Raw genomic sequence first — 14,056 nt, 5'->3', positions numbered from 1 at the left:
GCTTCTCTTCAGTACAGGCCATGCTGCACACCTGTGCCTGGAACACTATGAGGGAACACTATTTTCCCAGTGTTGATGACCTCCTGGCCTGGTCCAGAAAACCTGCCTGCCACACCACTCCCTCTCTGACTGAAGTGACATCCCAGATAAAGTAGATTACTTCAAAACGTGTAAAAAACAAATATAGAGAGTTGCACGCTCTATAAAAGCTCCCAATACTGTGACGGATAAACACCAGTTTCAGCACACAGTGTCTTGTTCAGAGTTTGTTCACATGAAAACAAACATTTTGCATATCTTTGAGAGCTTTTAAAAATAGAATCATTATGATAGCTTTGCTTGGTTTTTGAGAATGCTAGCTACAGTTTCAATGTCATTTCTTAACAATGTCCTCAAGTTGTCTGATGTGTGTACTGGCTATACGAAGGTAAATCTAGCCAACTCACTGTGATAAGAGATGTAGGAGACTTTAAATCTCTTCTGAGCGGAGCACCACCCACTGACAGTAATTTACTGATACAGAGTTGGATGTGATGTGAAAGCCACTGAAATAAGCTAAATTACACTGTATGTTGCATTGTTGCATGACACTGTGATTAGAAAGTATATTTACTCTCAATCAAAATATGGTCATCTTGGTCACCCATTGGTGTGTGTGTGTGTGTGTGTGTGTGTGTGTGTGTGTGTGTGTGTGTGTGTGTGTGTGTGTGTGTGTGTGTGTGTGTGTGTGTGAGAGATACTTGAGTGGTTGAGTGCAACCATCTATACATGCATGTGAGTCTCTCTGTGCATGTGTGTATGTGTTTATATGTGTAAATGTGTGCATGCATCTCTGAACCACAACAGTATACTGTGTAACACATGGGTTTGTTTGCTGCCCCGACTCTGTCCCTGTTCCTGTCTCTCTGTGTCCCTGTCTCTCTGTGTCCCTGTCTCTCTGTGTCCCTGGCTCTCTGTGTCCCTGGCTCTCTGTGTCCCTGGCTCTTTGTGTCCCTGGCTCTCTGTGTCCCTGGCTCTCTGTGTCCCTGGCTCTCTGTGTCCCTGGCTCTCTGTATCCCTGGCTCTCTGTGTCCCTGGCTCTTTGTGTCCCTGGCTCTCTGTGTCTCTGGCTCTCTGTGTCTCTGGCTCTCTGTGTCTCTGGCTCTCTGTGTCCCTGGCTCTGTCCCTCTGGATGCATTCCAAATTGCACCCTTTTCCCTATAGGGCTCCGGTCAAAAGTAGTGCACTATATAGGGAATACGGTGCTATTTGGAACACACAACCTCTGTGTCCCTGCTGGCTTTCTGGGAGAGGGGAGGCCCTCAGTGAGTGTGGCTCACCCAGGCGGAGACAGGCTTCCTGCACATCCTTTGTCACACCATTTGGGGCCTTGTGTCTGTGGCTCCCCTGCTTCAGACCTACTTGGCAGCTCACAGGGCAGACAGACATCTGCTCCTCCTAACCTCCTGCATGGTGAACAGAGAGAGGAGAGGAGAGGAGAGGAGAGGAGAGGAGAGGAGAGGAGAGGAGAGGAGAGGAGAGGAGAGGAGAGGAGAGAGAGGAGAGGAGAGGAGAGGAGAGAGGAGAGGAGAGGAGAGGAGAGGAGAGGAGAGAACCACCACTAGCCCACACCAGCAGTCAGTCAGTCAAAAACACTTGTGTCCCCATATCCTGTTCTGTCACTTGAGTTAACACCATGCTATAGATATGATCACCTCTATGGGCAGAGTGAGTAACAATAGTGGAATAGTGGAGTCACTCAAAAACACTGTCCTGAAATCCTATTATGTCACTTGAGATATATTGCATAAAACAACATAACATAGGCTAAGTATGATATGGTTGAAACATGGGTTTGATAGGCATCTGTAAGCTACCCTAGGACACTATGCATCTGTAAGCTACCCTAGGACACTATGCATCTGTAAGCTACCCTAGGACACTATGCATCTGTAAGCTACCCTAGGACACTATGCATCTGTAAGCTACCCTAGGACACTATGCATCTGTAAGCTACCCTAGGACACTATGCATCTGTAAGCTACCCTAGGACACTCAACTCTTTATTTCTCGTGTAACTTCATTTAACAGTCAGAAGTGGAATGAGGTGGTGCCCCTAAACCTACAAACAATGGTTTGGTTTTTGTTATTCTTCCAAGACAGTTATTTGCATGGTTTTATGCAAAAATGTAATTTAACCATGATAGTCGACTAATTGCTGTGGCAAGCCTCAACATGCAGTTTACTTCCGAGCATGGATCTTCAGCAGTAAGACCCTGAGATGATCGAGTTGCTTTGTAAATCACCACATTTAGAGTAAAGTTCTCCATCCCTTTCATCTGGCTACTCCCCCCCAGACTCTCCTTCCCTTCATTTTCTATGCAGAATAATTCTAAAGAAGACAATATTGAGCACATTTTGTTCGTGCTCAGCGGCCCTGAATAACGCGGTCATTATGGTGGTGAAAGCGACAGGTTTGGAGTTAGATTTCATGACGGTAATATAGTCCATGCGTGTAGGAGAAAGAAAGCCCTAAATGGGGACATCTGTTCAATGTGACGTACAGTTAGTGGGGAGATAGAGGATCAGAAAGAACAACCTGCGTCCGCCTCACCGTGTGAACTCAGGCCAACCCACCCTCACTGTGACCGGAAGGTTTATGGGAGAGAGTCTGTGCGCACAAATAGCCGAAAAAGGGAATTATTTTAATTGTAAAATACGGATCCGTAAAACCACCCTAGTAAACATGTGAAAGTCAATTAACCATTTGTAAGTGTCCAATCTCTCTCTACCATGAATGATGTAGTTGTCCATCAGTGACATGCTGAAACATGTTGCATGGGGAACGGTTATCTTGCTGACCTATCAAATCAGTCTGCTTGATAATTCAATCCAGCAATTTGTCAATGTGACATACCATGGTTTCCACACATGGGGACTTGTTTAAAAAGATAACCTCTCCATCTTTCCCCATCATAGCAAAACGCAGCATCACATTCTTGCATCCCTTATGTTAGCTCTCATACCTACCTGGGATATTTAGGTAAGCACATGACTGCCAACCTTGTCAGTTGGCTTGAACACATGTTGTGATTAGACCACCGGTGGATGAGCAAGCCTCTCTCTCCTCAGTTATTCCTAATTAAACGCAATTCCCAAAGTACCATTTATCTTGCAGGAGACAGGGTCTACTGTTGTACCGCCTGCGGGTGGAGGGGATGCAGCGCTGCGCTCAGCCTCGTGCACTACACACAGAAACACCGAGGGTCAATCGATATCAATATGGCGCCGAGTGGAGCACGGTATGTAAGCTTCTATCCAGGCTACACATTGTATTTTTCACTTCATTTGGTGTATCTGTTTAACGTTTTCTGACTTTTTGTTGTTGTCGTCATTTGACCTAAATAGTTTAGGGAGAAATGACGTCAACTAATCCACTGATTGAGTTCTAGTATAGCGTGTACTTCTGTTCTTATGGAAACTATGTATTGCTTTTTTATGGTTATCATAAATATTAAATAGCATATTAGTGAGTTTTAAGTTTGATATTGGAGACCCAGTTTTCTCGAAATTATAAGCTAAATGAATGGGTTGCATTAATTAAGCTACAGGAAAGTTTTACAAATCTAAAGTTTGATTTATTTCAGAGAAGGTTTCTATTTCAATATTTGCAGAAATTACAGTTAGTAATAACCAATGACAAAATGTCAAACAGAGATGCGAATAACTCAAAGAGAAATACAAAGTCGTTTTTTTTATCACAGGCCTACTACAATTGTTAAACTATTTCTACATTTATTGCATGAACACGAGAAATGATAATGTGAATATTATGCTACAAATAGACAGGTGCATAGACATGACACAGCACAACTGTTACTAAGGCGATATCAGCTACATGTATAGTCATCATTTTTAGACCAACGCTCTCTGTTACTCAGCCTAGATATTTATTCATTTCATATTGGGTTTTTACAGCACTATGGACACATTTTGGCTGCACCTTGTTCGCTCTAGCAGCGTAAATTAAATCCAAAAAGCTGTTGTCCAATCGAAGAAACAGAGGAATGAATCAGATAGTCCATCTATCACACAGTGTAATAAAGGAAGCGACATGGGTTAGGCAGATGATGTGATGAATAATCCCTGGTCGTTTTAATTAACTTTTCGCTGTCTTGTAATGACCAAGCTGGTCAACAGACCCGGTCAATAAGCATGTTAATATCAAACATATAAAACTACGCATGATTAAAAACCTCCTGCGTTATTAAATTTGAAATTCAAATGAAATTTATGCTGCCAATGCACACTGCATGCTAATATAGCGAGGGGAAGAGAGAGGGAGAGAGAGAGAGGGGGAATGATAGAGAGAGAGGAGAGAGCGACAGAGAAAAATGAGGGAGAGGGTTCCCGGGTTGTTATGGCCTTCAAGTCCCTGTTATGTAACGAACGGAAGCTATTATTATTATTATGTACATGTACTTAGCTACATGGGCTCATTACAATTGAGATGTGATGGAACATATTCGATATTATCAAAATAGCTTTAATTTTATATTTGATCGAATGTGTAAGATCCGCATAGGCTGTACGAAAAAAGATTGTACGACTGTAATGCGCTTGTACGCTATACTGTTTAATCTAAGATCACATTGATTCATTATCAACGATATAATGAGGCATAACAGATCTCACCTGGACACACAAAACAGGGAAAGGTAAAAATGATTCAATTAAATAAAGTTCATTTCCTTTTATTTGATATGTGCTCTGTTCTCCTTTATGCCTCCTCCATTTCTCTTTCTACCCACCCACCACACACACACACACACACACACACACACACACACACACACACACACACACACACACACACACACACACACACACACAGTGTAACTCCATGGACTGATGTACCAATGTAAACGAACTAGCTAAATGAAGTGTATAATTATTTTGTCATACTATGGAGTTAATGATAAAGTCAGTCATCTCTTTTCTGGAATGCAGTGCATTGTAGTTTTAATCAAAATTGTCAAAATAATTGAATGCAATTACAGTAAAGTGACTTTTTGGAAAAAGGTAATATTGGTCCTGCATGTGAAAACAGTGGAGTCTTTTGTAGGCTTCATAATCGTTGTTTGTATGAACTAATTAAAGTAATGACAACTTTAATGTAAAACTTCCAAGGGAAATACGTCACAGAAGGTTAGCTAAGACATTTATGTCCTCAATGTAACACTGGTAGAAAGTGGAGCAAAAGTTTTGAAAAAAGGGATTGAAAATCTCCTAAATAGTCACATACAAATGTTTGATAGCACTCTAATAACACCAAAATATAAATAACAATAACAACAACAACGAATAATAACCTAATAACAATAATTACGTTAACAATAAATAATAGCACAAGTAGTCTCATTTTTATCGTAAATAAATACAATTCCCAAATGTCCTCTTTCAGATTTCAATAAGTAATTATTTTCACTCTCATTTAACTTTACCTTCTTCCGTTCTTTTATTATGAAGAGGGTGGTGAAGGGGCGGAGAGCTGTCTGAAGTAGTCTACTGATGACCTCACGTTAGAATGTGGCAGTGTGGTGGAACAGGGGCGCTGATTGGTCGCCCGTGTCACAGCGGTACTTCAAAGCCGGAGAGGACCTACAATTGTGGTGGAATGGGCGGAACACATCATTGTATTGCACACCTCTAAAAAAACACTGCTGTGATTCATAAATATAAAAAGATCCTCTGAGGAGGGCACTTTTTGTGATGGCAACTTCACTTCTAGGGGTGAGTGTAAGGGGTTTCTTGCTGGTTTAATTAGTTATTTTATTGTCCAGCGGAGGGGATTAACATTGCTTCCGTCACACTAGGAAAGACAGTTCGTTGATTATGTTTTAAGCAAGTGGGTCACGAGTAAAAAGCTGAGATTCATTTCGCAACGACAGAGACACGCGCGCGGCATATAACTTTCTACTGATGTGCACAAGACGCGCATGTTGTTGTGCATGTCACATATAACGTATTTTAATAGTTTTGTTATAGCTATATTTTGGTGCGTTCTATTTCATCTCAGTCTACAGGTATGTTATGACTCTGTTATGACTTGGAAAAGATGCCTGTTTAAACTGTCCCGCTAGTTGGCCTATTGCAAATGGAAATAGTTTACAAAGTAGCTTTTGCATTAGCACGGAATGAACTTTTCACCGAGCAAATAATCATTGTTATTTTTGCCTACTATAGGAAAGGCTCTTATGCACTAACTGACCAAGCAAACTGAAAGGTTCGTTATCGATATCAACATGTTGTTTCTTGTCATTTCAGGAGGAGCCGAGGCTAGGATCGACTCCTTTAGCCATGTTGGCTGCGACATGCAACAAGATAGGGAGTCCGAGCCCATCACCATCCTCCATTTCGGATAATTCTTCATCTTTTGGGAAAGGCTTCCACCCGTGGAAGAGAGCCACCGCCAGCAGCTGCAGCCTTGGGTCCGGCCTGTCCGGTTTTGGAGTGTCCCGTAACGGAGCTGGTCTATCGGACTCGTTTGGCACCAACAGCTCCCCCGGAACCAGTGCCTTCTCCCTGACGTCCGGAAACTCATCCACGCCCCACTTTGGAAACGACTATTCTGTATTTCAGGCCTCCGTTACAAACAGTTCTCAAGAACCCAGCCACCAGCCCGTCTTCATTTCCAAGGTGCACTCCTCAGTGGACAGTCTGCAAGGCATCTACCCGAGAATGAGCGTTGCACATCCGTACGAGTCCTGGTTCAAGTCGTCCCATCATGGTATCCCCACAGGAGAGGTTGGCACCACCGGCGCCTCTGCATGGTGGGATGTGGGAGCGGGTTGGATTGATGTTCAGAACCCGAGCGGAGCAGCTCTACAGTCCTCGTTGCACTCCGGTGGACTTCAGACGTCGTTACACTCTCCTTTAGGGGGCTACAATTCCGATTACTCCAGCCTAAGTCACTCAGCCTTCAGTACAAATCCCTCTCCACACCTTTTGACAACCGGACAACACCTGATGGACGGTTACAAGCCGGTGTTATCCTCTTATCCGGACTCCAGTCCGTCTCCATTAGGCGGAGCAGGGGGGACTATGTTATCTGGGGGGCCAACGGCCTCTCTAGCGGGGTCTCCCCGGTCCTCCGCACGGCGCTACTCTGGCAGAGCCACCTGCGACTGTCCCAACTGTCAGGAGTCGGAGAGGCTGGGGCCGGCGGGAGCAAGTCTGCGGAGGAAAGGGCTCCATAGCTGTCACATTCCGGGCTGTGGCAAGGTTTACGGCAAAACGTCGCACCTCAAGGCGCACTTGAGGTGGCACACCGGAGAGAGACCGTTTGTGTGTAACTGGCTGTTTTGCGGGAAGAGGTTTACGCGCTCTGACGAGCTCCAGCGACACTTGCGCACGCACACCGGGGAGAAAAGATTCGCCTGTCCGGTCTGCAACAAGAGGTTTATGCGGAGCGACCATCTGAGTAAACACGTAAAGACTCACAGCGCCGGGGGGCTCCGCCGGGTCTGGCTCTGGCAGCGGGGGAAAGAGGGGAAGCGATACCGACAGTGAGCACAGCGCCCCGGGGAGCCCTCGATGCCATTCCCCGACCTGTTGCAAGTTCCCGAATCTACCCCGGGAACGGGAAACGAACGGCCTTTCTAAACTCTCTCGACTAAGTATAATATCTGAGAAAAACACATGATCTGAGGGAAATGGCTAAACTACAGTGGACATACGTCGAGTATGCGTAATTATGCTAATGTGTGCAAGTTGAGTTAATCAAGTGATTTAGACTACTGATCAAATGATATCTCCTAGTAGCCTATTGATGCCGTGGGTGTACAGGTCTATTACAGTAGTGGTAAAGGAATCCTGAAGGCACACTGGAACACTGGGGCACAATGTAAACACATCGATGTTCTTCTAACGCACAGACTGATCCCACCGGGTAGGCCTATACTTTGGTGTATGTTCCCTTTTTGAGTGTTTTTACGCAACATGGTTATTACATGGGTATTACAATAAGCAAGAAATAGACAACGTTGTTCTATCACTTGGTGATAATATGTGTCCTGCAATATCGTGTTACTGCTGTGCTGACGTCCTTTTATTCAAAACCAAACTGTGGCACTTTATTAGCCTGTTGAACACTGAAATGATCAGTACGGTCCTTTTCGACGGCTCCTTTGTAAGAACAAATCACTGTAGCTGTCTATGTGTGGTGATCCACGTTTTCTTTCTGTCCTTATCTACCCTATCGAACACATCACCTGTTTATCAATAATGGAGGAAAAGTTATGTCGCCCGTTGATTAAACGCTCCACGGATACTATCAGAAAGAGCCTGACCAAGTCTATAATAAATACTTCAATTTCACGTCACTGCGAGGCTGTATATAATGAGAAATGTAATAGCCTAGAAAATTATTCCGCACCAATGTAAAGGTGAGTTATGTATTTGTCCATGAGACGATTTTGTATAGTCATTTCTAGTTGTACATTTGGCTCTAGTAAATATCTGAACATGTACGGAAGTGTATTTTGACATTACTGTTTTATTTTGTTTTGTTTGTTTGTCAGGATATAAAAAATGTTATTGTGGGGAGTTATATTTAACCACGAGTTTTACTTGTATTTCTGAGTCTTTTAATAGACGCACTTTGAATTTATTTGTAAGATGATTTCGAAATCATTCACTGTTTATTATTCTCATCTTTTAATTTAAGTAAGCATGTTGTAAAGTGACGTTAAATTCACAAGCATCATTTCTCAGAGACTGGCTTTCTTTAAGCCACTCAATAAAGTCGGTATGGATTCAGAATCAATTCGTTTAGACTCAGTTTGTTTGCTTCCTAATTGAAATTGAACACGTCATTGGCACAGTCGACAAAGCTATTCTCTGCTATTTAGAAGTAGGCTATAATTGTTATTGGTAGAGCCCACCTAAAATGTTGCTATGCTGTGGCAATTTCATGTATAGTTGACATAGGCCGATGCTGCACATGAATTGTATGTACAATTACACGTTTCATTCAATCAAATTGTCTTTGATTCTCCGATCTGCTGCTTCTTAAACAAATAAGAAAGTTCAAACAAACTATTTAATAGAACATATTAATTCATCAGAATGTCATAGAATAAACCATAGGTTTAGTTTTTCTTCATAAATTACTATTAGCGCTGAACTTCCTTTCTGTGACGTTTTACATGCAGATGTGCAAAACATTTTATATAAAAACAAATAAAATTCTATATTTGAATGTATGTAATGAAATTGTTATTACCGATGGGCAATTATAATAAAAGTATATAGAGAAATGTGTCACGCAGGTGACGTTTCCACGCCAAGATACGTGTCTGAAAGTTTGGGTAGTTTGAGTAAACGAACATCCACATTAAAAACAAACATTTTAGCTGGATTGCATGACCATGTTTGAAAAATAAATACTGTAACTACTATTTGAAGTATTATAATTTTCTTGTGGTACTATCTCATTTTCTGAACATAAAAGCTCCCGTCCAGAGAAAGAAACTGCTGCGTGCGTAAAACGTGTTCCATATTTGGTTGCGAATGTACGTGTCACTTTTACAAATAGGCAGAAGTAGTTTTTCTTTCTAATATGTATAACTTTACAGCACTTGTTAATTTGCCATAAGGTAATATGTACAGGATGTTATTAATATCAGCATGATTAATATATATATATATATATATATACATATAAAATGGGCAAAAGTCGGATGAAAAAGTCAGATGTCGGATGTAAAAGTTGAGGCGCAAAACTTTTCTAGATCCGTGAAATAATTTCCATCATAATACTTATTATATTTATTGTTGTGCAAAACTATCGTAGTGCAAAACTTCTCTAGATCCACAAAATTATTCCCACGAAAGACTATATTATATTTATTGCTTAAAAAAACTATAGCCTGCCTATAGTATATATTTCAGTAATCTCGGCAGTGGCACCCAGAACCAAATCAGCTACTGGATTTGGGAAACAGTGCAGCGGTGCATGTTTTACCTGCTGTGGGAAACTTACTTTAAAATGTAGGTTAATTTATAAAACTCTTACAACTCTTAATAAATAAAACAAATATGTAACAAAGTGAATACATTGGCGAAGAATAATACATTTCCACCAAAATGTTTTAGATTGACTTGACTGAGAAGGGCATGTGCGATAGGGATAACTGGTTCATCGCTTCATGTTGGGCCTTTTGAAATAGGCCGACATCGTTTAACACCAATCCTGGGCCTATCGCGATTTTATAATTTTAAGATCCACTACGATATGTTTTAACGTGTTTTTTTTAATCATTCTCTTATGGCCAGCTGTATACTATTATTTCTGATTGAATTCGGGAGGTTGAAATACAATTAATGTTGCCGGCGTGCAAGATCAGAAATGTTATCTTTACACCAATTATTTTAGAATGTAAACCAAATAAGATCATTTCCATAACACTAGACTAAAACGACGTGGTCATATATTTCTACAATTTATTTAGCATAGGCCTAACAAAATTATGCCACCTAGTGTTATTTAAACCTTCTTTTACAGTTGAAAACAAGTGGCATTTTTACCGAAGTTAGCCTTGGTTGGAGATAGGCTACATTTAGTGGCATTTGAAATAGGACTCAATCGAATTGAAGTCGTTTGAAAGTTCTATTACCCCACTAACGTGTTTCATTGGCAACGGGCGCCATCTTGTGTCCATCAGCCCTCTGTAGACTTCAGTAGCCTATTTAGTCGCATTTAAAATGAACGAGTTCCAAGTTTATTTGAAAATGTATTGACATATTCCGCACAATCTAATTTAGATTATAGATTAATCATTATGTCACTTTAGAATCAGGTTAAAAATAGCATGTTATGGGATCTAATGTTTTATTTGAATGCATATTTACAAACAAGTAATAGCCTTGCATAGTGTACTAATTTAAATATATAGATATTCTTCAAATGCATTCTTCAAATGCATTGCCTTTTAGAGCACAGTGTCCCTGTTTTAAAAAATCAAAATATCACAGTATATAATAACATACAACAGTCTTCTGAACATCAACCTCTCATATTTACAGGTATACAACCTTTCCCAATCACTGCTTTTATCCAGTCATTTAACTGTGATAATGTGTCTTACAGTTTTTCTTATAGAAATACATACTGTACTTGTTGTCTTCAGACAATGAAAGGTGCCATGGTCAAGAACAGTTCATTAATTCGAGGCAGCTTATCAAAATGTATTTAGGCTGATGTCCGTGCTCCAGCATTACTGCTAAAGTGAGTAACCACCTACATGTGATCAAACCAATTGACACTGAGACAGTTTGTATCATGCAATTGAACATCATTTTAGCAGTCCATTCAAAGTGAGTTATGGCTGCCATACCATTATCCATATAGATTCCTTATTCTTTATACATCTTTATATATCACCTTCATTTAACCAGGAAGTCTCATTGTGGACAGGAGACCTCTTTCTCAAGGGGGACCTGGCTAAGAAGTGCAACTCAATAAAAAGAACTGACAAAACAACATTCAACAGAACAGTACATACGCTGCAAAACATCAATCTGAATATGAGTTAGTGATTGACCTGTGCGTTGACCAGGGCACAGTAAGCCCCCCCTTTAGCCATGAGGTCAGTATGTGTACCCTGCTCTGTCACCTGACCATACTGAATTACTGCTATCTGGTCTGCGTTCTGGATGGTAGACAGGCGGTGGGCGATCACGATGCAGGTGCGGCCCTGCCGAGCGGCGTCTAAAGCCTGTTGGACAATCTGGGCGAGGGAGGGATAGGGAGGGAGAGAAGGAGGGAGGAAACAGAAAGACAGAGAGGTTATTTGGGAAGGAGGGAGAGGACATACTGTGTGAAGATAAGCTTGTGTGTGACCAGGCCATTAATTAATAAATGAATGAATGAATAGGTAGAAAATGAGACGGCCGACACGCTATGTCCATGTGACTTACCTTCTCACTCTCTGTGTCCAGGGCGGAAGTGGCTTCATCCAGCAGCAGTACTTTAGGCTGCCTGACCAGTGCTCTGGCAATGGCTATCCTCTGTTTCTGACCTCCAGACATCTGGGTCCCCTTGTCCCCAACCCTGGTATTGTATTTCTGACAAAACAACAGCACAATTTATAGTGTTTGTCTATATTGAACACTTAAAATATAAATTAAAATATAAAGTCATAACAGCCCGTCTTGGGCTAGTCAATAGCTATTCTATATGAATATCTGTAGAGAAACATTAGTTTAGGTTCTACTGTGACCTCACCAGTGACATTTTTTGGATCCCCTTTGAGAAGACTTCAAATATCATCCTACAGCTACAGCCTATTATGTCTCCTCCCATCTCCCTCACTATACTGTTACTATACCTCTGGCAGGCCCATGATGAAGTCGTGGATGTTGGCGTTCTTGGCTGCCTCGTCTATCTCGTCCTGGGAGACCTCTCTGCTGTTGTCCCCGTACTGGATGTTCTCTGAGATGCTGCAGTCGAACAGGATGGGCTCCTGGGACACCAGGCCCAGCTGAGACCTCAGCCACGACAGGTTCAGGGTCTTAGTATCCAACCCATCCACTAACTGAAACACCACAATAATACTACAGAGTTAGGTCAACACCTTCACTAACTGAGACACCACAATAATACTACAGAGTTAGGTCAACACCTTCACTAACTGAGACACCACAATAATATCAGTGAGTTAGGTCAACACCTTCACTAACTGAGACACCACAATAATACTACAGAGTTAGGTCAACACCTTCACTAACTGAGACACCACAATAATACTACAGAGTTAGGTCAACACCTTCACTGAGACACCACAATAATATCACAGAGTTAGATCAACACCTTCACAAACTGAGACACCACAATAATACTACAGAGTTAGGTCAACACCTTCAATAACTGAGACACCACAATAATACTTCAGAGTTAGGTCAACACCTTCACTAACTGAGACACCACAATAATATCACAGAGTTAGGTCAACACCTTCACTAACTGAGACACCACAATAATACTACAGAGTTAGGTCAACACCTTCACTAACTGAGACACCACAATAATACTACAGAGTTAGGTCAACACCTTCACTGAGACACCACAATAATATCACAGAGTTAGGTCAACACCTTCACTAACTGAGACACCACAATAATATCACAGAGTTAGGTCAAGACCTTCACTAACTGAGACACCACAATAATACTACAGAGTTAGGTCAACACCTTCACTAACTGAGACACCACAATAATACTACAGAGTTAGGTCAACACCTTCACTAACTGAGACCCCGTAATAATACTACAGAGTTAGGTCAACCCCTTCAATAACTGAGACACCACAATAATACTACCGAGTTAGGTCAACACCTTCACTAACTGAGACACCACAATAATACTACAGAGTTAGGTCAACACCTTTATTAACTGAGACACCACAATAATATCACAGAGTTAGGTCAACACCTTCACTAACTGAGACACCACAATAATATCACAGAGTTAGGTCAACACCTTCACTAACTGAGACACCACAATAATACTACAGAGTTAGGTCAACACCTTCACTAACTGAGACACCACAATAATACTACAGAGTTAGGTCAACACCTTCACTAACTGAGACACCACAATAATACTACAGAGTTAGGTCAACACCTTCACTAACTGAGACACCACAATAATATCACAGAGTTAGGTCAATACCTTCACTAACTGAGACACCACAATAATACTACAGAGTTAGGTCAACACCTTCACTAACTGAGACACCACAATAATACTACAGAGTTAGGTCAACCCCTTCATTAACTGAGACACCACAATAATACTACAGAGTTAGGTCAACACCTTTACTGAGACACCACAATAATACTACAGAGTTAGGTCAACACCTTCACTAACTGAGACACCACAATAATACTACAGAGTTAGGTCAACACCTTCACTAACTGAGACACCACAATAATACTACAGAGTTAGGTCAACACCTTCATTAACTGAGACACCATAATAATACTACAGAGTTAGGTCAACACCTTCACTAACT

General features: G+C 41.4%; 2 protein-coding genes across 2 annotated transcripts in view; one reads left to right on the top strand and one right to left on the bottom strand.

Annotated features, from left to right (window-relative positions):
* Nucleotides 1–3,039: 3,039 nt before the first annotated feature.
* On the top strand, nt 3,040–8,802 carry LOC106596587 (transcription factor Sp8). The gene is given in 3 exon segments (XM_045697296.1): nt 3,040–3,281; nt 6,307–7,487; nt 7,489–8,802. Coding segments are annotated over 3 exon segments (1,461 nt in total). The 5' UTR covers nt 3,040–3,197; the 3' UTR covers nt 7,685–8,802.
* Nucleotides 8,803–11,482: 2,680 nt separating this feature from the next.
* abcb5 (ATP-binding cassette, sub-family B (MDR/TAP), member 5) overlaps nt 11,483–14,056 on the bottom strand; it is a 22,271-nt gene continuing 19,697 nt past the window's right edge. Inside the window, exons 24-26 of the mRNA XM_045697293.1 lie at nt 12,372–12,578; nt 11,962–12,108; nt 11,483–11,771 (exon numbers count right to left, since the gene is read on the bottom strand). Of these exons, the coding sequence (XP_045553249.1) occupies nt 11,574–11,771; nt 11,962–12,108; nt 12,372–12,578 (552 nt within the window). The 3' untranslated portion in view covers nt 11,483–11,573. The remainder of the gene's footprint in view (nt 11,772–11,961; nt 12,109–12,371; nt 12,579–14,056) is intronic.

The sequence above is a fragment of the Salmo salar genome, chromosome ssa02, assembly GCF_905237065.1.
Source record: "Salmo salar chromosome ssa02, Ssal_v3.1, whole genome shotgun sequence".
NCBI lineage: Eukaryota > Metazoa > Chordata > Actinopteri > Salmoniformes > Salmonidae > Salmo > Salmo salar.
This window is presented reverse-complemented; position numbering and strand designations above follow the sequence as displayed.